This window comes from Hemicordylus capensis, chromosome 5, assembly GCF_027244095.1.
Source record: "Hemicordylus capensis ecotype Gifberg chromosome 5, rHemCap1.1.pri, whole genome shotgun sequence".
In the NCBI taxonomy this organism is placed as follows: Eukaryota; Metazoa; Chordata; class Lepidosauria; order Squamata; family Cordylidae; genus Hemicordylus; species Hemicordylus capensis.
The window spans coordinates 238,397,358-238,416,947 of record NC_069661.1 but is presented as its reverse complement, the minus strand read 5'-3'; the positions used below and the strand labels follow the sequence as shown (position 1 = coordinate 238,416,947).

At 46.5% G+C, this 19,590-nt stretch overlaps 1 protein-coding gene and 1 long non-coding RNA gene across 37 annotated transcripts in view; one reads left to right on the top strand and one right to left on the bottom strand.

Moving 5' to 3' along the window:
• The window catches only part of CACNA1C (calcium voltage-gated channel subunit alpha1 C), an 852,604-nt gene that overhangs the window by 35,289 nt on the left and 797,725 nt on the right, over positions 1–19,590 (bottom strand). For all 32 annotated transcript variants that reach the window (XM_053254970.1, XM_053254974.1, XM_053254969.1 and 29 more), the window contains 3 exons: positions 15,966–16,068; positions 12,489–12,590; positions 12,127–12,254 (listed from right to left, as the gene is read on the bottom strand). In XM_053254970.1, coding sequence (XP_053110945.1) covers positions 12,127–12,254; positions 12,489–12,590; positions 15,966–16,068 — 333 coding nt within the window. The remainder of the gene's footprint in view (positions 1–12,126; positions 12,255–12,488; positions 12,591–15,965; positions 16,069–19,590) is intronic.
• Positions 1–19,590, top strand: part of LOC128326992 (uncharacterized) — a 235,157-nt gene that overhangs the window by 56,585 nt on the left and 158,982 nt on the right. The gene's annotated exons all lie outside the window — the stretch shown is intronic.

The following is a 19,590-nucleotide window of genomic DNA, read 5'->3' as shown; positions in this document are numbered from 1 at the left end:
TATTTATAGACAGCTCTTCAACCAAAGTTCCCAAAGCGGTTGTAGCGATCAGTCACTGAACAGCCCCTCCCTCCCCTAAAGAGTGAACCAGAAGTGAACCCTGACCTGACTGACAGGCAGTGACCTCTAGGGATCAGAAACTCAGCACATGGTGTGTGTGACCTAGAGAGCCATGAGGCAGGAAGAGAAGCATTTCTTTGTTCAGAAGCAGCTAGGCTGGAGGTGGGAGAGGACGGGCAGAAGGCTTAGTGAGGAGCAATGGAGTTTTGCTACCTCATAGTCAAAAGCTAGCCAGGAGAATTCTCTCATGGAAGGACATCTGCAGTTCCTTGAGAGACAGTATTGCAGGAAGCTTGACTCTCATCAGGTTTGTGGTGAATTCAAGGGGAGGAAGCCAGGGCTTCTGGCTTCTGGAAATTTAGCCTAGGGATCAGTTTGTTAGTCAGTTTGTGTTAGACTTTTATTTTCCTTTCGTGTGCTCTGTATATTCCTGCAACTTGTCTATTGTTGTTTTACCTAGAATGTAACTAAGCTAAGAAAGCCATAGCCTGCACCCATCCAGCTCGGGCATTGAAAGAATCTCTGTAAACTTTAAGGGTGCTTCTGTATTTTCTTGTATCCATATTCTTTGCAACTGGGTAACCACAATTTTTAAAGTGTACCACTCCAATATCAGTTGGAGTGCTTTTTGGAAGGAACCTTGTAATCAACTGAGTATTTTTCCTGTAACTAAAAGCTGAGAAAGCTTCAGATGGAAACTGTCTGTAGTATTTTGAATAAAGTTTATTTTTCTTTGCAAATTTTAACCAGCCTCTTTGAGTGGATTTTTAACTCAGGAAAGAGGGTTTACTCTGGTGCAAACATGCCTCAATTTGATCATTCAGCTACCAAGTTTTTTCAGCACATGTAAGCTTGCACATGGAAGGTTTTTGTACTTTTCCAAAAGAAAGAGAAGGAAAGTGTCCCTGGAATTCCACCTAAATCCAGGGTCGGGGTTAAACTCTGTAATAACTGGGTGGTGGTGGCAGCAGATAAGCAGATAAGCTACAAACTACAGAGATGTTTAAAGGAACAACAATTGTGGATGAAAGCATAGAGGGCTGGCTCTATAGAGTGGCTGGGTTACATAGAAAAATAAACAAGACATAAATAAAGATGGTCCCTGTGGCACAGCGGGGAAGCAGCTTGCCTAGAGTGCAAGAGGCTGTTAGTTCAAATCCCTGCCAGTGTGCTTCCCAGACTGTGCCTAGTAAATACATTTGTAGTCACCTATATTGGGCAGCAGCAATATAGGGAAGTGCTGAAAGGCATCCTCTCACACTGCATGGAGGAGGCACTGGTAAACTACTCCTGTATTCTACCAAAAAATCACATGGACTGTGATTGCTAGGAGTCGACATAGACTCAACTGCACAATCTTTCCTTTCCTGTCCCCAAAGGACTCACAATCTAAAAAGAAACATAAGGCAGATACCAGCAACAGCCACTGGAGGGGGGTTGAATAGGGCGAGTCTCTTTGCTCAGTTAACCGGGATATCAAATAATATAAAGTAGTATTTGAGCCAGCTTGTGGGAGTCACTACTGTGTTGGGGGGCAAGTGCTCATTATTTTTGGCAAGGTCTACACTCCAAAGAGTGTAAAATAGGTGATACTATTTTCAGTAGTATCATAGCTTTCAGTGTATTCTCATGCTTTTATGGTCCTGACTGCAGTGGCCAAATTTACAATGGTGTTTTTAAAGCTTTTAAAAGTTTTAAAAACAGAAAAACGATCAAATTTTTTTTCGTAATTGTCAGAGGAATGGAAGTGAAATGGGCAGGAATGTGCTCCATTACAGAAAGCTGTAAGTGCAACAATGCTATCACCTATTTTGCCAAAACTCACAATGAGCATTTGCCCCTTGAGATGGTACTGATGGGTAAAACTTGTGAGCCTGGCTCATGGTCTAAAGGGACTGAAAACATTTCACTTTTAAATTGACTTAATCATGGAGGTGGTCCTCCTCAGAGCAGTCCCTGTCTGCTAGAACACTCTGAACATTACTTGGCACTTCAGCATCATTTTCCCTGCATCTGTGTCATGAAAGGAGTAATCCAGAGAAAGTTACATAAATTTTGTTGGCCAAAATGCAGTGGAACATTGGTGTTAGAGACCTGATGGGGCAGCTGCAGAGTGACAGTTTCCAATGGAAGTAGTGCTGTGTAACTGCCTGGAAGCTGTTTCAAGTCATTCCACAGCTGCCTCATTGTGCTACAACATTGGGACTGCCTTTCAAGTTGCACAGCGACCTTGAAAAGTCCCTAACGCTGATGTTCTGCTGCATGGAATGTCAGCCACTGATTGTGATAGGATCACTCAACTTCCTTTGAATTGCTCCCACTGAGTTAAGTTCTTTGACGTGGTCTCTGTCTTCTACACAAATGGGCTATGCGCCTGCACAGAGACCTCATCGGAATCTAAAAAGCTCGATTTCTCCTGCTTTTGGTGGTAACCCTGCCCCCAGCCGCTATATACGGCTGCGCCACCAGAGGCATAACTAGGGAAAATAGCGCCTAGGGCAAGCACAGAAATTGCGCCCCTGTCCAGACAGGAATGATGGGACTTGTAGTCAACAATATCTGGAAATCCCTGTTAAAAGAAACACTGGTTTCCATCTAGACATGGTTGTTGATCAAAACCGGAAAACATGAGCCATCTCTGTAAAAGACTTAGAACAACAATCAGGAGTTATGCGAGGATTCCAAGTGTCATTTTCTCTGTCTCATCTCATTCTTTTTAAAAAACATGACTTTGTCCTAGAGGATCACCTGCTCAAATAGCCACTAGCAAAATAGGGGAAGAAGAAGGTGGTGGTGGTGGTGGCGGCGGCCTATAAACCAGTGAATGATTCCTGACAGCCTTTGTCTTATGATGACTATTGGCTCATGATGGGGTATATGTGCATTCACCACACCAGTGCTTACTTTGACACCAAAAGGGAGGAGGATACATTAGTTTGCCACACTAGACAGAGGCATTTGCAACAGGAGTAGACAGCCAAGTTCTGCCAAGGCCAAAACCAGCCCCTGCCAGACTAAGAAATCATTGTAATTTGCCCCTTCCTGTCACAAGCAGCGTGCTGTTCTTTTATTATTGACTCTAACTCTCAAATATCCCAGTCATGGATAGAAAATTCAGGGTCAATTTACAAGTGACACATTTTCTACATGGAAATTTCTTCTGTGCAGGTGTTGTGCAGAAACCCATGTGTAGTGACCGCCAGGGGTATAGCAAGGTTGGAATGGTCCAAGATGAGATTTTAAAATGGGCCCCCAGCCCCTCAAAGTCCAGGGCCTCCACACACCCCAGGCCCCCAAGGATTTAAGTCTGATATTTCAAAATAAGTATGCTGCCTGGAAATACATTTCACTGAATACACACATGCACACTTCACAGTATATAGTGATATACATTGAGTACTATATATTTGTGCTACTTTTAATGCCTAGAACACACTAGCAACGCTAATTATTAAAATGGCCCCCTCGCTGCAGATTAGCAAAGGAAACTTTCAACCATGCAGGGTGGGCCTATGTTTGTTTTCTCAGAATTCTGAACAAATTCAGTAAAGTTTGATTCCAGGAGGTTTTTCACACGTGGCTTTTAAAGCCCTTTAACACACATCTCCTCTGGAATGGAGGTGCTGCATTCACATGTTGGCCAGATTTACCCTGAAGTCCCTGTAAGTTATTGGAGAGCAGTTCACACACAAGAAAAATAAAATAAAATAAAAGCACAACACATGCTTCACAGTTCTCACTCAGACCTTCTGGGTTGCAAAACTTGAACATAAGTGCTTTTATGAATGAATGAATGAATGAATAAATAAATAAATAAATATCTGTTCCAGAAGTGTTTGTAACTTTCTGACATGAAACAAGCCACTTATAGGCCTTTTTAGATCGTTTTTGTTTTTAAAGCCAGCACATTTTTCAGTCTGTTTTAAATTAAATATTCAGAGACTTCTCAGTCTCGCCCCACCCCCCATATCAAAGCCCTATGGCAAGCAGATCCCTATATTGGAGGGGTGGGGGTTAACCACAAAAAGGAATTCACAGCCTACCTGGCAAAGGCTGTACTGGATGGTCTGGGCAGAGGGTCTGCTGCAGGGAACTCTGCCAGCCTCCTTCCTGGCTCCCTCACTCCCTTGGGGCCTGCTGAGTTCAGGCTTCAGGGAGGCCTGCTTGGAGGCCTCTCTGGAAGCCCCGCCCACCCGCCGATCAGCTGAGAGGCGGAGAGAGAAGAGCTCTGCAGTTTGCAGGCTGCTCCGATCCTAGGCCTCGCCAATCCTAGGCCGGAGCTGGAGGCAAGTGGCTGAGGGGCCCTGGGGCTGGGCAGGTGGGCAATGGGGTGGGGGTGCCAGGAACTGGCATGGTGCCCCCACCTCAGTGGTGCCTAGGGCACGTGCCCTGCCTGCCCCCCCAAGTTCCGCCTATGTGCGCCACTCCTCATCCCCTCAGTCTTTCTTCATCCACGCTTCAGCGAACATCGTGAGTCTTTCGGCTCAACAATTTGTTGGATTAGGCCTATCCTGGTGGTTTTTTCTCCTGTTTCTTTTTTATTTTTCAATTTGTGCAGTGCCATTTTTCCTTGCATTAAGTTTCTTTTCCTCGGTCATAAGAACAGCCCTGCTGGATCAGGCCCAAGGGCCATCTAGTCCAGCATCCTGTTTCACACAGTGGCCCACCAGTCTTCTCTTTGAGCTCCATTCCCGGCTGGGACAGAGTGTGTTGGCCGGCCGGACTTTGGCGTGCATGCCGGGCACGGAGAGCTTCAAAAAGTGCACTACTTGTGGAGCGAAGCTCTCCTCCCCAGATACGCACTCAGAGTGCCTCCTGTGCTTGGGGGAGTCCCACATAGCAAGACCTGCTTGCATTGCCAGAAGTTTACTAAACAGGCTCATCGTAATAGGGCCTCTTGCTTGTGCGCAGCCCTGTGGGATTTGGCTCTCCGTTCTTCGGAAGCCTTGCAACTTAAACGATCCTTCGGAATGGCTGCCTCAGTATCAGCGGACCGACCGGCTACCTTTGCTGGAGGGCTTGAACCTTCGTTTCTGATACTGGGATCATTGGTCGCGGATGCTCACACGGCTTTGGCGTCTGAGGACAGGGCACGCTTGGAAGAGCTCCCCTCTTATCAGCCGCAGGTGGCTTCTCGGACTTCACCGGTCTCATTGGAAGTGCAACCAAAAGCCAAAAAGAAGAGATCGAAGGCGAGCAAGCATGTGTCGACAGATCGGGAGCAACCTCCCGCTCCGAAAAGGAAAGCTTCAGGCCCTTCGGCTTCCTCGGTCCACAAGAAGGCTAGAGTTGCCCAACAGGACCAGCCGCAAAAGCCTATGAGGCAACATAGGAACCTGCCATATAGTGAGTTAGACCATTGGTCTATCTAGCTCAGTATTGTCTACACAGACTGGCAGTGGCTTCTCCAAGGTTGTAGGCAGGAATCTCTCTCAGCCCTATCTTGGAGAGGCCAGGGAGGGAACTTGGAAGCTTCTGCTCTTCCCAGAGTGCCTCTGTCCCCTGAGGGGAATATCTTACAGTGCTCACACTTCTAATCTCCCTTTCATATGCAACCAGGGCAGACCCTGCTTAGCTAAGGGGACAAGTCATGCTTGCTACCACAAGACCAGCTCTCCTCTCCTCTATGTTGGACTATTCAGGCTACACCAGACCACGTTATGGGTCATGCTTTTTGGAGGACCGCACGTATGGTCAGTCCTGGTTTCCTAGGCCAGAGAGGGCCTCTCCTTCGCACTCAGTGGACTTCCCACATTCCCATTCTCTGCATTGTTCTCCTCGGGATCAAGAGGAGTGTGAAGCACTAACTTTGTCCACATCGACAGAGCACCATGAGTTGGTTCCTTGTCCCTGAGCCTAGTTCCCCCCCAGGATTGGCCCCTGCAACCCAGGAGTTGGCTATTTCTTTGCAACTCGCATAGGACAGTGAGGACAGCTCCCCAGATTCGGAGGATGTCTCCCTGGGATCGTCGCCCCTCGATGTCCACTTGGATTCGAAGCCGGTCTCCCCCTCGGAGGACCTAATACTCTATACAGCCTATGTGTATCGTATGGCTTCTGCTTTGGGGGTGAACTTGGGCAACCCACAAGAGGGTGAATTGGACCCTCTGTTTAGCCTAATTGACCATGAAGCTAAGGTCCCAGCGGCTCTACCATTTAACCCCACGCTACTGAAGGTGGTGAAAGTGCATTGGAAATGCCCTAATACGCTTTCTCAGCCCAGTCGGTTCCTTGAACATTTCTACAGGGTGCAGTTTCAAGAGAACGCGGCCTTTTTGAAGAGTCATCCGATCCCCAACTCTACTGTGGTGGAAACCTCTCTGCAACGATATCAGGGACATGGTCAATCTGCCCCTAATGATAAAGAAGACAAGAAGTTGGACTCCTTTGGAAGAAGACTTTATTTGGCTGCTGCCTTACACTCCAGAGTGGCCAATTATCAGGCCTACAATGCCCGATATAACCACGTCTTGTGGGAGAAAGTGGGGTTCCTTCTTGGATCTTCTTCCCCAGGACAAATAGGACACTACAAAGTCCTTTCTTTGGGAGGCTGTTCAAGTGTCCAAACAGGAACTTTACTCTGCCTGTCACTCCGTGGAGTGTGAGGCTAAGGTCATGGTCACGTCGGTGGCACTAAGACGTCATGCTTGGCTTCAGTGTTCAGGCTTGCATTTTGAGGCTCGTGCCAGGGTGGAGGACTTGCCCTTTGAGGGTTCAAACCTTTTCTCGGAGCAGACCCACAATACGCTCCAGAAGGTGCAAAAGCTAAGGAACACAGCACGTTCCATGTCCTACACTTCTTCGTCGGCTAAGATATAGAAGACTCCATCATGGTTACCTCATCAGGTGCAAAAATCCCAGGCATACCGTTATCCATCCCCAGAATGGTCCTTTCGGGCCAATAAGTTCCCCGCCAAATTCAAGTTTGGTGGGCAGCCCGGTAAACAGGCTTTCGAGAAGCCCCATACAAATGTCCCTCCTAGGAAACAATGACTCGGGGCGCTTTGGGACTCGCCTGAATCCCTTCCCAGAGACTTGGGAATGGGTGACCACGGATCAGTGGGTCCTGATGGTGGTACGCATGGGCTATGCCCTAGAATTTCAAGGACTGCATCCAATATCCGGAACTGTGGTGACCCCTCGCACACCAGAAATGGATCAAGAGGTCACCGCTCTTCTAGAGAAGAACATGATAGAGGTTGTGTCGAATCTGAGCAGTCCGGGGTTCTACTCCCAGTACTTCCTGGTGGCGAAACCGGACGGGGGTCAGTGCCCTATCTTAGACTTAAGGGTTCTGAATTGGCATCTCATCTATGAACGGTTCCATATGCTGTCAGTACCAAATATCATGACCGTCCTCCACAGGGACCTGGAGATGGTCTCATTGGACCTAAAGGACATGTATTACCATGTGTCCATAAGGCCTCAACATAGGGGCTTTCTGAGGTTTCAAATAGGTGGGATCACCTATCAATTCAAGGCGTTGCCATTTGGCCTCACCACCGCACCTCGTGTATTCACGAAAAGCCTGGTGCCAGTGGTGGCGTTCCTGCAAGAGCGCGGCCTGAAAGTCCTAACGTATCTCGACGATTGGTTGATCGCGGCAAGTACCCCACAGGCAACTCGGGATGCCCTGGGCTTCGTTATTGTTACCCTCTAGGACTTGGGGTTCCAAATAAATTTCAAGAAGTCCCATTTGGAACCTACCCAGCAGATTCCGTTTATCGGACTGATTTTCAACATGTGTCTGGAAAAGGTCTTCCTTCCCGAGGCCCGCATCATGACTCTCCAGGGACTGGCGGTCACCTTCTTGGCCAGAGGCCAACAAACTATGTGCTCCGTCCAGTGCCTGTTGGGTCACATGGCATCCAGCGTTTATGTACTGCCATATGCATGTCTTCGAATGCGATTCATTCAGCGGTGGTTTTTGGACGTGTTCGATCCTCTTCGGGATCCAGGTCATCTCAGGTGTTTGCCCCCTCCTTCAGTGAGAGTGAAAGCTTGGTGGTGGGCGAGTGTCTGCCACCTAAGCGTTGGTGCCCCTTTCCAAGTGCCCCCCACTACCAGGTAGTGATGACAGATGTGTCAGAGCTTGGTTGGGGTGCTCATCTGGACGGCCTTCGTCTGAGTGGCCACTGGTCTCCAGAAGAACGGAACCATCACTTCAACTATCTGGAGCTGTTGGCGATTTTCAACGCGCTCAAAGGGTTTCTGCCCCTGTTGCAGGGGAGGTTGGTTTTGATTCAGACCAACAATACAATGGTGAAAGCCTACCTGAATTGCCAGGGCGGTACCTCCTTGAGGGGCCTTCTGTTGCTGGCCCTGGTCCTGTGGTATTGGTGCCTGGACAACGAGGTGTCACCACAGGCGGTGCACATTCAGGGTGTCCTGAATGTCCAGGCCTATGCTCTGAGCAGACCAACCGTGGTCTCCCACGAGTGGATGCTACATCGAGGAGTTTTGAGGGACATCTTTACAGACTGGAGAGTTCCAGTTCTGGACATGTTTACCTCGCAAGACAATTCTCAGTGCCCCCTGTATTGCTCCAGGGGGCGTTTGGGCAAAGGGTCTGTGGGGGATGCTTTTGTTCGGTCCTGGACGGGCCCGTTCCTGTATATGTTTTCCCCATTCCCTCTCATTCCCAAGGTCTCGAGCAAGTTGAGAATGGATCAAGCCAGGGCTATCCTGATCTCCCCGTGGTGGCCCAGGAGGCCCTGGTTTCTGGCTCTGACCCGCATGGTGATGGACTGGAGTACTCTCCCTGTTCAGACCGACCTGTTATTGCAGGAACAGGGATGAGTGTTACATTTGGATGTTCGGTCCCTCCACTTGACTGCATGGCAGGTCCTCCCGACTTCCCCTTGAGACTTCAAGAGGTGTTGGTGGTGGCTAGGAAGCCGTCCACTAGAAAGTCCTATGACCATAAGTGGACACAGTTTAGGTCTTTTGCAGACCTGCAGAGGTTTGATGTGAACAATCCGTCTGTTCAGGACATATGTAACTATCTTCTCTCTCTTAAAGAGTCTGTGTTGAAGCTTGCCTCCATTAAGGTATATTTGGCTGCCATTGTGGCACGTTCTCCCTTGGACCTGGGCCTCTTGGTTCAAAGAGCCGATGGTTAAAAGTTTCCTGAAAGGTCTGACACACTTGTATCCAGATGACCCTGTTATGTCCACGGCCTGGGATCTGTCTGTAGTTCTGGCTGGTCTTCTCAGGCCACCCTTTGAGTCTCTGGCTTCTATTGACCCTCGTCTGTTGACTTGGAAGGTCACCTTTTTTGGTGGCAGCTACCTCCGCCCAGAGGGTTAGTGAGTTGCAGGCCCTGCGGGCTGACCAACCATACCTGCAGTTCCATAAGGACAAGGTTGTACTCAGGACGGATGTCAAGTTCCTGCCTAAAGCGGTGTCCATGTTTCACTATTCATTCCCACTCACTTTACCTGTGTTCTTTCCAAATCCTTCATCAGATACGGAGAGGCGGTTACACCGTTTGGATGTGCGTAGGGCACTGTCCTTTTACGTGTAGAGAACTGCTGAATGGAGGAAGTGCCCCTCCTTGTTTATCCTGTATGATGGACCTCGAAAGGGACTTCAGGTATCGGCCTAGTTCATATCTAGGTGGATAGTCGCCACTATTGATTTGTGTTACCAGTTGGCACATAAGCAGTTGCCTTCTACTGTAAAGGCTCATTCTGTTAGGTCTGTGGCGGCCTCTGTGACCTTTGATTGGGCGGTCCTGTTGGACGCTGTTTGTCAGGCAGCTTCTTGGGCTTCACCCCATTCATTTATGCAGCATTATGCTATTGATATTAGAGCACGTAATGATGCTGTATTTGGCAGGAGTGTCCTGCAGTCCATTTTTGGTTGATATGCTTGCCTTGAAATAAAGATTTTTCCTGGTTGTTTACATATTGCCACTCTTTTCCCTCCTCCTTGGGTGCTTGCTTGTTATGCGCCCATTTGTGTAGAATACAGAGACCACGTCGAAGATTACTCACCTGTAACATTGGCTCTTCTAGTGGTCATCTGTACTTCTACACGCCCTCCTGTCCTCCCTGCTTAGGTTGCTGAAGCTTGACTCTGTGATTGAGAGGATGAGGAGTGGCGCAGCCATATATAGCGGCTGAGGGCAGGGTTACCTCCAAAAGCAGGAGAAATCGAGCTTGTTAGATTCTGACGTGGTCTCTGCGCAGGCGCATTGCCCATTTGTGTAGAAGTGCAGATGACCACTAGAAGAACCAATGTCACAGGTGAGTAACCTGTAATTATCTGACCTGTTCTGGGAGCATCTAATGTAGGGGCATCATATTTACACTCAAATATCCCACTCATTTTGGGTTGTGATTTGGGTCAGCTTAACCTAGGTTTTTTGGGTACAGTAAGAAAGTATTTTAATTATTTAATTATTAAATAAGATCCATCTTATTTATTTATTATTTCTCTGTGTAAACTGCCCTGAGCCATTTTTGGAAGTGCGGTATAGCAATCAAAATAAAATAATAATAATAATGATGATGATTGCTGTTGCGCAGTAAGAGTAGCATCATTTTTTCTAAATAAAGTTTGAGACAAACATGGTAACAATGTGGGGTAATTCAGTAAATATTTATTAGTCAGAGGGCACCTACATATTTTCTAGGAACATACCAAGAGGTTATGTGCAGTGGAACCTGGAGATAACCAACAACATAATATATTTTCATAGCCTCACTCATTCATAGTTTAGGGTGTTGCTGTTGTTACAGCATTCCCTCTAATTTAACACAAAATGCATATAAGTAATGTTGGTATCAGTGGTATCCAGTTTGGTATCAAGCAGGAGAGAGTGTGATTAGCAACAAAGAGAGGCCAGTAGGATGCTGCAACTATGAGCTGGAGATGCAAACAACAGTGAAGGCAGAGCATGGTGGAAGATGAGGTCAGTGTAGAGGAAAGAGAGATGGCTTCTGGGCTGGTGAAGCAGGGGAGGGGATGAGAAGGAGGGTGGGACAACATCAAGGCTGGCTCTGGGTGTGGGGGTAGAACATTGGTTGAAGGATGCAGGGTGGCACTTTGCCTGCACCTCTAGCAATGAATCACAATTAGCTGGCCCTGTTAGCCATAGTAGATAAGGAACTGTTTCAACTTCCCCCTGGGTAATTAAGCCAAAGCAAAGATAAATGATTTGACTAGAGCAGTTTATGCTAATCCTAAATTAAGTAGATAAATGGGACTGTGTATCAAGTCTTTGGGAACCCAGATCCTACGAATAGGGATGTGCACAAACCTGTTTGGAGGCCCTTTTATGGGCCTCTGAAGAGGTTTGAACACCTGGCAGTTTGGCTGGTTCGAAGGCGGAGGAGGGGGGGATAAATTTAAGGACGGGGAAGGGCGTACTCCCTCTCCACTGCACTCCCCCCACCGCACTTCCCCCGCTGGCACTCTTTGTAAAACCGGTCCAGCGTGCCGGCAGTATACCTCCCTGTCGCCCCTTCCTCTTCTCAGACTGGAAGTGACTGGAAGTAACCCATGCGCACGCGCTGAGATCACTTCTGGACTGAGGAGAGGATGGGGCAGCAGGGAGGTTTGCTGCCACCCCACTGGATCAGTTTTACAGAGAGCACTGGTGGGGAAAACGTGGCGGGGTGTGTGTGTACGTGTACGCTCTCCCGCACTTAAAGTTATCCTCCCCGCCTTCGGACCAGCCCCTGCCAGTTCCGTGCACCTACGAAAACATTGGCTTAGTCTTGCTGGATCCCAATACAATAAAATGTTGGCTGGTATAACTATGCCCTAATTGCCATGGGTGTGTGTGAGCAGCTGTTGTTTTTGTTGAGATCCTGTTGAAACACATTTAAAATTTGGACTGGAAGTCATCAGATAGGATCTTGTACCTCCCCTAGGCACGAACTGGAAGTTCTTTTGGGAGGTCTTTCTTGTAGCTTGAAAATCCCTGGTTTAGATCTTTGGTTGGGAGATAGTGGAAGGTGCTGGTAAACAGAGTGAATCAATTTCACAATTTTAAGTAATATGCAAAAAGCATACTTTCATTTCTGTGGTCCCCACTCTTATCCACACATTTCTTACCTGAAGAGAGAGAGCATTCCGCTGTGATGGTTTACCAACAAGGCCTTGTTCTTTGCGTTTCTTGAATTTCCGGAAATACTCTTGGATCAGGAATGTGGCATAGAACTTTCCAACTGTTACCTCATCATCTAGGTGGGGGATTTTTTAAAAAAAGGAAACAAGAAGCTGAAACAATCATGAAGTTATTTTTGCTGCTTTTTCATTCAGTGGGCAGATATTTATTGGTGATAGTGTTTAGTCAGGCAACAAGCACCCCTACTTTCAGCAAAGTTTGTCTCCTATTTTCTGCCTAGGAGGTCAGAAAGTGCATTACAGATTGGCAGTAGTATTAAAAAAGAGCATGTAAAGAAAGATGCACTCACCACCTGCTGGGGGCACAACCTGATCCAGAAGTTTCATGCTTGTACGTTTCCAGATTTTCTTAATGATTGCACGCAGCTCCTCATTGGCTTGCTCCAAGTTACCTGCCAGAGGAAAGAGTAGCCAGAGGAATAATTGGAGCACTTAAAGCTAGAATTACTGGTTTGTTCTTAAAGAAACCAGTAATGTGACCAGTATGGTACAGCCATACAAAAGAGGAAAACATGTTGATTACACCTGAATTTTAAGAATAAGTCTGAACGTGAAGGACAAATGAAGAAATATAAATTCTGTTGGGCTCTATGAGACATAAAGCATAGTGGGAGAGATTAAGGCAAAACAATTACAGGTGGCCCTCGTTATCTGTGGTCTCGCTGATCATAGTTTCGCATATTGTAAGAGACCCAGTTTTTTATTCATGGTTTTAAAATTAGGGAAATTGCCAGTCTGTGAAGACAATACTGAGCTAGATAGGCCAATGGTCTGACTCATTATATGACAGCTTCCTATGTTCCTATGACTTCTGATGTCATTTCCAGCTGCCATTTTGTAGCACGTAGCCATTTTGTGACTTTCCCACAACCCCCCCCGCCACCCAATTTTTAAAGTAAAAATTCAGTTGCGGTTTGGGGAGGGCCTTGCTGGAGAGCAGGAGGCCTGGAGAGCAAGGTACTGTGCATTATTCCCTTTCTATCTGTCTTTTTGGCCCTTTTTTTTAGCTGAAGGAACCTAACTCCTGGATTTCTATAGGGGTTTGGTTCCATTATTCACAGTTTCCGTATTCTCACCTATAGCAGTGTTCTCTCTAAATTTTTTCATCTGTGTGCAGAATGAGTTTTATTATGGGCGGCAGTATCAAGACACAAGTGTGTGTGCATGTGCATTTGGAATGGGGCCTTCGTGATTCAACCTGAGCAGGATCTAAAATTAACTGAGCGGATAGCAAAAAAACTTGTGAGCGTGCGTATGCCTTAGAGGGAACACTGACCTATAGGCGACAATGGAACCCCCATGAATAATGAGGGTCACCTGTACAGTGGTTTGCATACCTGTGCATATAGATAAGCAGAAAGCAGTAAAAATATATTTGAGAACTACATTTGAGAAGCTATCTTAATGAAAATCTCTCTCCCAATGGAAAGAGTCTATAAAAGATAATCTAGAGAATCTGAGAGTGAACAATGGAAGGAAAATATCATTAGATATAAACATTCTTGCAAGTACAGGAAAACCTCAGTATTCACGGGGGTTCCGTTCCCTAACATTGCAGCAGATAAGGAAACAGCGAATACTGGATCACTGAACTCTAGTTAATCATGGGGTTAGGTTCCTGTAGGCTTGTAAAACATGGTAAAATGGGCCAAAATGGGGGGGGGGAATGCAAAATAAAGTGCCCTACCATGGTCCACGGGCCTCTAGCACTCCAGCAATGCCCCCCTCCCCACCCCAAGCTCCAAAATCCGGTTGTTAAAGTGAAAAACATTATTTTGGGACATTTTGGGGGGCAGAATGAACCATAAATTGGCTCTGATGCACACAATGGTAGTCATTTTCGGCTACCTCCGATCCACGGACAAGTGGATTTAACACTTTCTGGGCCTGTTTTTCCTTGTATACTGAGGTCGGGTGCCATTTACCTGACCACAGATATGCAAAACTGCAGATGCCGGATCCACGAGTTATGAGGTCCTCCTGTATGGCCACAAACCAATATTGTTTGCAGCACCACATAAGGCTGAAGATGATGGAGACAGGTCTCACACAGTTATAATATTGTATTGGTACAATGATATTTAGAAAGAAAAAAATTGTAATGCTGACAGATCCATTCAACAGGAGGAAGTTTCAAGGACAGCAGCAAAGATAACCTAAAAATAACAGTTCGGTCAATGTGAGTTTTCTCAAGGCTTTCAAGAAGTTTATTGACACAGTTGTACAGCCTGATTTTTGCATAGCTAGAGAGTGATAGCATTTGTGGATGAAGTCTGTGTAGATCCAGATGGACATTGTGCTCATAATTAAGCAGTTCTATAGTTAATTCATCATGTACTTGATGTAGTTTTCTTTATCATGCCCTGTGTTTTGCTTCACTACTTCCAGATTCTGGCTGCGTTTTCCTAAATGCAGTTTGAAATGCAAATATACTTAAGGTGAAGCAATCAAAGTCAACCTTGACACATTCAACCTCTTGTAAAGTGCCAGGGGATCAATCCAGGGAATCTGGTTGCCAGGCTTATTCTCTGCACCACCTGAGGCAGAGGGAGCTCTCTTGCTGCTCTACAGTGCTACCCACATAATGGCCAGAGAGGGATACTGCAGCTCATCAACCCATCTGGATCAAGTGATCTGAGGAGCCAGTAAGGGCCTGGATGACCAGTTGATCTCAAGGAAGAATAATTAGAGTCAAAACCATGAGCAATAAACCAACCTCAAAACACTTTGAGCAATAACCAACCCAAAGTGGGTCTGATCCCACTAAGCCTTGACATTCATATGCTGCCATGGTAGAATGGATGAATGCATCAGCCTTGAGAAAGCTAGTCAGCCTCTGTCAGCCATGAAAGAATGCAGCAGAGGCTATTTTAGACATCATGGATACCTACCAAAAGCTGTATGTATAGAGCATACTGGGAGAATGTATGTTTTGCGATTATTTTAGACGTATAGTTTACCCAATAAACAGAGGTTCAGGATGGCCAGATTTAAAAACAAACAAATGAACATATACATATAATATGTTACATATAATTAAAAACAAAATCAAACCATGTTTTTAATAATACTGCAAATTAAATCTTTATCTTTAAGGGCCACTTAAAACATGACCACCAAATACCAAATATAAATATACTAGCATTAAAAGTAAAGTGTGCCATCAGGTCGATATCGACTCCTGGAGCCCACAGAGCCCTGTGGTTTTCTTTGGTAGAATACAGGAGGGGTTTATCATTGCCTCCTCCCACGCAGTATGTGATGATGCCTTTCAGCATCTTCCTATATCACTGTTGCATTACAACATTATAAATGCTGCTTAAACTTGGGCATTGGTGATCTTCACGAAGAAAAGTATTGAGCAACACCAAGCAGATCTTTCTGCATTACCTGTAATTTCGATCTTAGAGATTACAATAGGAATTAAGCAAGGAAGTATTGTCTAAGGTATAAATGGATACAACACTTCTGTGTTTTAATATTCAAAATATTTTTGATATACATAGTGTGGGTGAAATATTTAAAATACAGATATTCAGATTTTGAAATGTTGAAATTTAGTCCTTTTTGGAACCAACCTTATAATTTAGTACTGAATCTATACATGAAGTTGGCAAAATCAGAACTCTGAATTTGTCTCTTCCTAAATTTTAGTTTGGCTCTTATCCATCCATTCCCCTGCCATATAATCACATCTGTGCTCTAAAGTCAGTATGAGGTCAGGTACCTCATACTTTAGATTTTCTGCTGAATCTAAACTTATTTACCTTCGGTTTTGATCCTCAGTGCTGTTCTGACGAGTGCAAACAGGGTAGCATTAAACATGACAGTCCCATCACTATTCAGTGGCATATTCATGGAGACAAGACGCTTTAGGGGAGAAATAAGACAGATAAAATATTTTACTGTTACTGAATAATGCTTAATGAATCATAGGTGCTTTTTCACCATTTTAAAGATCAGTAACCATTTCATGATTCTCTCATCATCTTAAAGATGCTGCACCCCTCCTCCCCTTCCTGGTTATGTTTTAAGAAACCTTTCAGCTGCCTCCAGACTTGACCATCTTCAACTGTTTCAGAGAAGACTGTTTGCCAAAGCCTAATAGGCTATAAAGTTCCTGTCAGCATAAGGATGCAGTGCCATAAAACATCATGGCATATAACCATTGATTATTCTCTCTTGTTTTCTTTTTTAAACACTTCAGCCATCACTACATCTCATGACCACATGTAGTCACTGTATTTGCCAGATCCTGAACACATGCATCTGAACAATGCTTGAGTATTATTGATATAGTTGCCAGCTTCTCAATAGGGAGCAAAGATGCACTAGTTAAACCAAAGGCAACAAAAAAGCTACATCTATATGCATCTATAATTGGGAGATGGGGTGGGGGTGTTGAGATTTAGTATTAGTTAGTTATCTCCTTGGTCAGATGTGCATTTTATTTATTTATTGCTATGTAAACTGCTTTGGGAACTTTATATTTATTTCTTTATTTGTCAAATTTCTACACTGCCTCAAATTTTCTTCTCTGGGCGGTTAACAACAACATAAAACAAGTTAAAACATGCACAAAAAATTTAAAACAAGGCAATCTAAAAATTAAAAACAGGTTAAAACTTAAAAATTCAAAAAGCTGGAAAAGCTTGGCTGAAGAGGTGGGTTTTCAAGCACTTTTAAAAAATTGTCAGAGATGGGGAGGATCGTATTTCAGTAGGGAGCGCATTCCACAGTCTCAGGGCGGCAACTGAAAAGGCCTGTTCCCATGTGGCCGCCAGCTGAGCTGGTGGCAACTGGAGATGGACTTCTCCAGACTACCTCAATGGGTGATGGGGGTCATAATGAAGAAGACGTTCTCTTAAATACCCAGGGCCTAAGCCATTTAGGGCTTTATAGGTTACAAGTGAATTTTGGCCCGTTGAATAACGGGCGCTAGTAACGGCGCTCCTGGACCCCCGCCGCCATTCCCCCTCCCTCCGCCGTTCCCCCCCTACCTTTAAGGGCCAAATCGGCCCAGGCATTTGCCCCCGCCAGGCCGGGGAGACGGAGACCGGGGGCGGAGCGGAGGCCATGTAACCTTAAAAAAAAATTTACTCCCGCGGCCGCCGCCGCCGACCGCCCACCCTCCCTCCCACCCAGCTGCCGAGTCCCCCTTACCCTGGCCGACTGCTGTCGGCCGAAGACAGCCCTTAATTTAAGAGGCCGAGAGGAGCTCGCAAGCAGAGCTCCTCTCTGTGCAAAGCCTCTTGCCGAACTGCCGCTTTGGGCGCAAGGGACTCAAGCGCCCAAAGCGGCAGTTCGGCAAGAGGCTTTGCACAGAGAGGAGCTCTGCTTGCGAGCTCCTCTCGGCCTCTTAAATTAAGGGCTGTCTTCGGCCGACAGCAGTCGGCCAGGGTAAGGGGGACTCGGCAGCTGGGTGGGAGGGAGGGTGGGCGGTCGGCGGCGGCGGCCGCGGGAGTAAATTTTTTGTTAAGGTTACATGGCCTCCGCTCCGCCCCCGGCCTCCATCTATTTTGGCCGAGGCGGCGGCTCTGCCGCCGCCTTGGTCACTTTCCCGCCGCCTCCTCTCCAGCTTCTTCGGGGCAGCCGCTTCTGGCCGCCCAAGATGGCTGCCGGGTGCCGGCGAGCGTGTCTCCCTTGCCCTGTTCTGCGCCTGCGCTTTGCGCAGGCGCAGAACAGGCCAGGGAGGCACGAACACACGCCTTGGTGTCCGTCCACGGACGGACACCAAGGCTTTTATTAGAGAGGATAACCAGCACTTTGTATTTTCCCCAGAAACCTATTGGAAGCCAGTGTAGTTCTATTAACAAAGGAGTAATGTGGTCTCTCCAAAATGACCCAGAGACCAACCTGGCTGCTGCATTCTGTACCAACTGGAGTTTCCAGACTACATACAAAGGCAGCCCCACATAGACCACATTGCAGACGTCAAGTCTGGATGTTACTAACATATGTACCACTGTTTCAAGGCCGTTCATCTCAAATAACAGGCGCAGCTGGCATATCAGCTGAAGCTGACAGAAAGCACCTCTGGCCACTGCCTCAACCTGGGATACCAGGGAGAGGTGTGGATCCAGAAGCACCTCTAGAGAGCATATTTGTTCCTTTTGGGGAAGTGTGACCCACATCTAAAACAGGCACATCAAAATCGTGTCTGGAATTCTGACCCCACACAATAAGTACCTCCGTCTTGTCTGGATTCAGTCTGAGTTTATTCTCCCTCATCCAGCCCATTACTGCTTCCAGGCAGGCATTTAGGGAGGTTATGCCATCTCCTGATGATGTTGACATGGAGAAGTAGATCTGGGTGTCATCAGCATACTGATAACACCCCGCACCAAATCCCCTGATGATCTCTCCTAGCGGTTTCATGTAGATGTTAAAGAGCATTGGAGACAGTATGGAGCCCTGAAGGATGCCACACATGAGCTCAGATTTCGAAGAGCAACAGTCTCCAATCGACATCTGTCTGAGAGGTAGGAGCCGAACCACTGTAAGACAGTGCCTCCCACCCCCAACTCTCAGATGTTCCAGAAAGATACTATGGTCAATTGTATCGAAAACTGCCGAGAGATCCAAAAGCACCAACAGAGTGACACTTCCTCTGTCAATTCCCAATTGGAGATCATCCAACAGGCTGACCAAGGCAGTCTCTACCCCATAGCCTGCCCGAAAACCAGTTTGAAATGGGTCTAGATAATCAGTTTTCTCCAAGACTGTCCAGAGCTGAGAGGCCACCACCCTCTCACCACTTTCTCATAACCGCCCTGAGCCACTTTGGAAGGGCTGTATATAAATCAAATGAATGAATGAATAATAAATTACCTTGCCCAGCCATGGGAGGTTGGAGACAGGCCTATAGTTGCTCAACTCTGAGGGATCTAATGCAGGCTTCTTTAGAACAGATCTAATAATTGCCTCCTTAAGACAAGGAGGTATCCTGCCCTCCCTCAGAGAAGCATTTATGATTTCTAACAGGCCTCCTACAACAGCCTCCCTGCTAGATAGAACAAGCCATGTTGGACAAGCAGCTTGTCCACATCCTCAGGAGTCACAAACTGAAACTGATCCAGCCAAACTATATGAGAGGAGTTGCTGGACACCTCCAATTCAGACACTGCAATAATTGTGGAGTCTCCATCTAAGTTGGCCCAAATATGAGAGATTTTGTATGCAAAGAACTCATTAAAAACATCACAGCAGGTAACTGATGGCTCCAAATTCTGATTCGGGGGGGGGCATGTACTAGCCCCCTCACAACTCTGAACAAGTCCGCTGGACGTGATCTCGCAGATGCCATACGGGCAGAAAAGAACCGCTTCTTTGCCGCATGCATTGTCTGAGCATAGATCTTTAAATGTGCTCTATGTCATAATCTGCTGGATT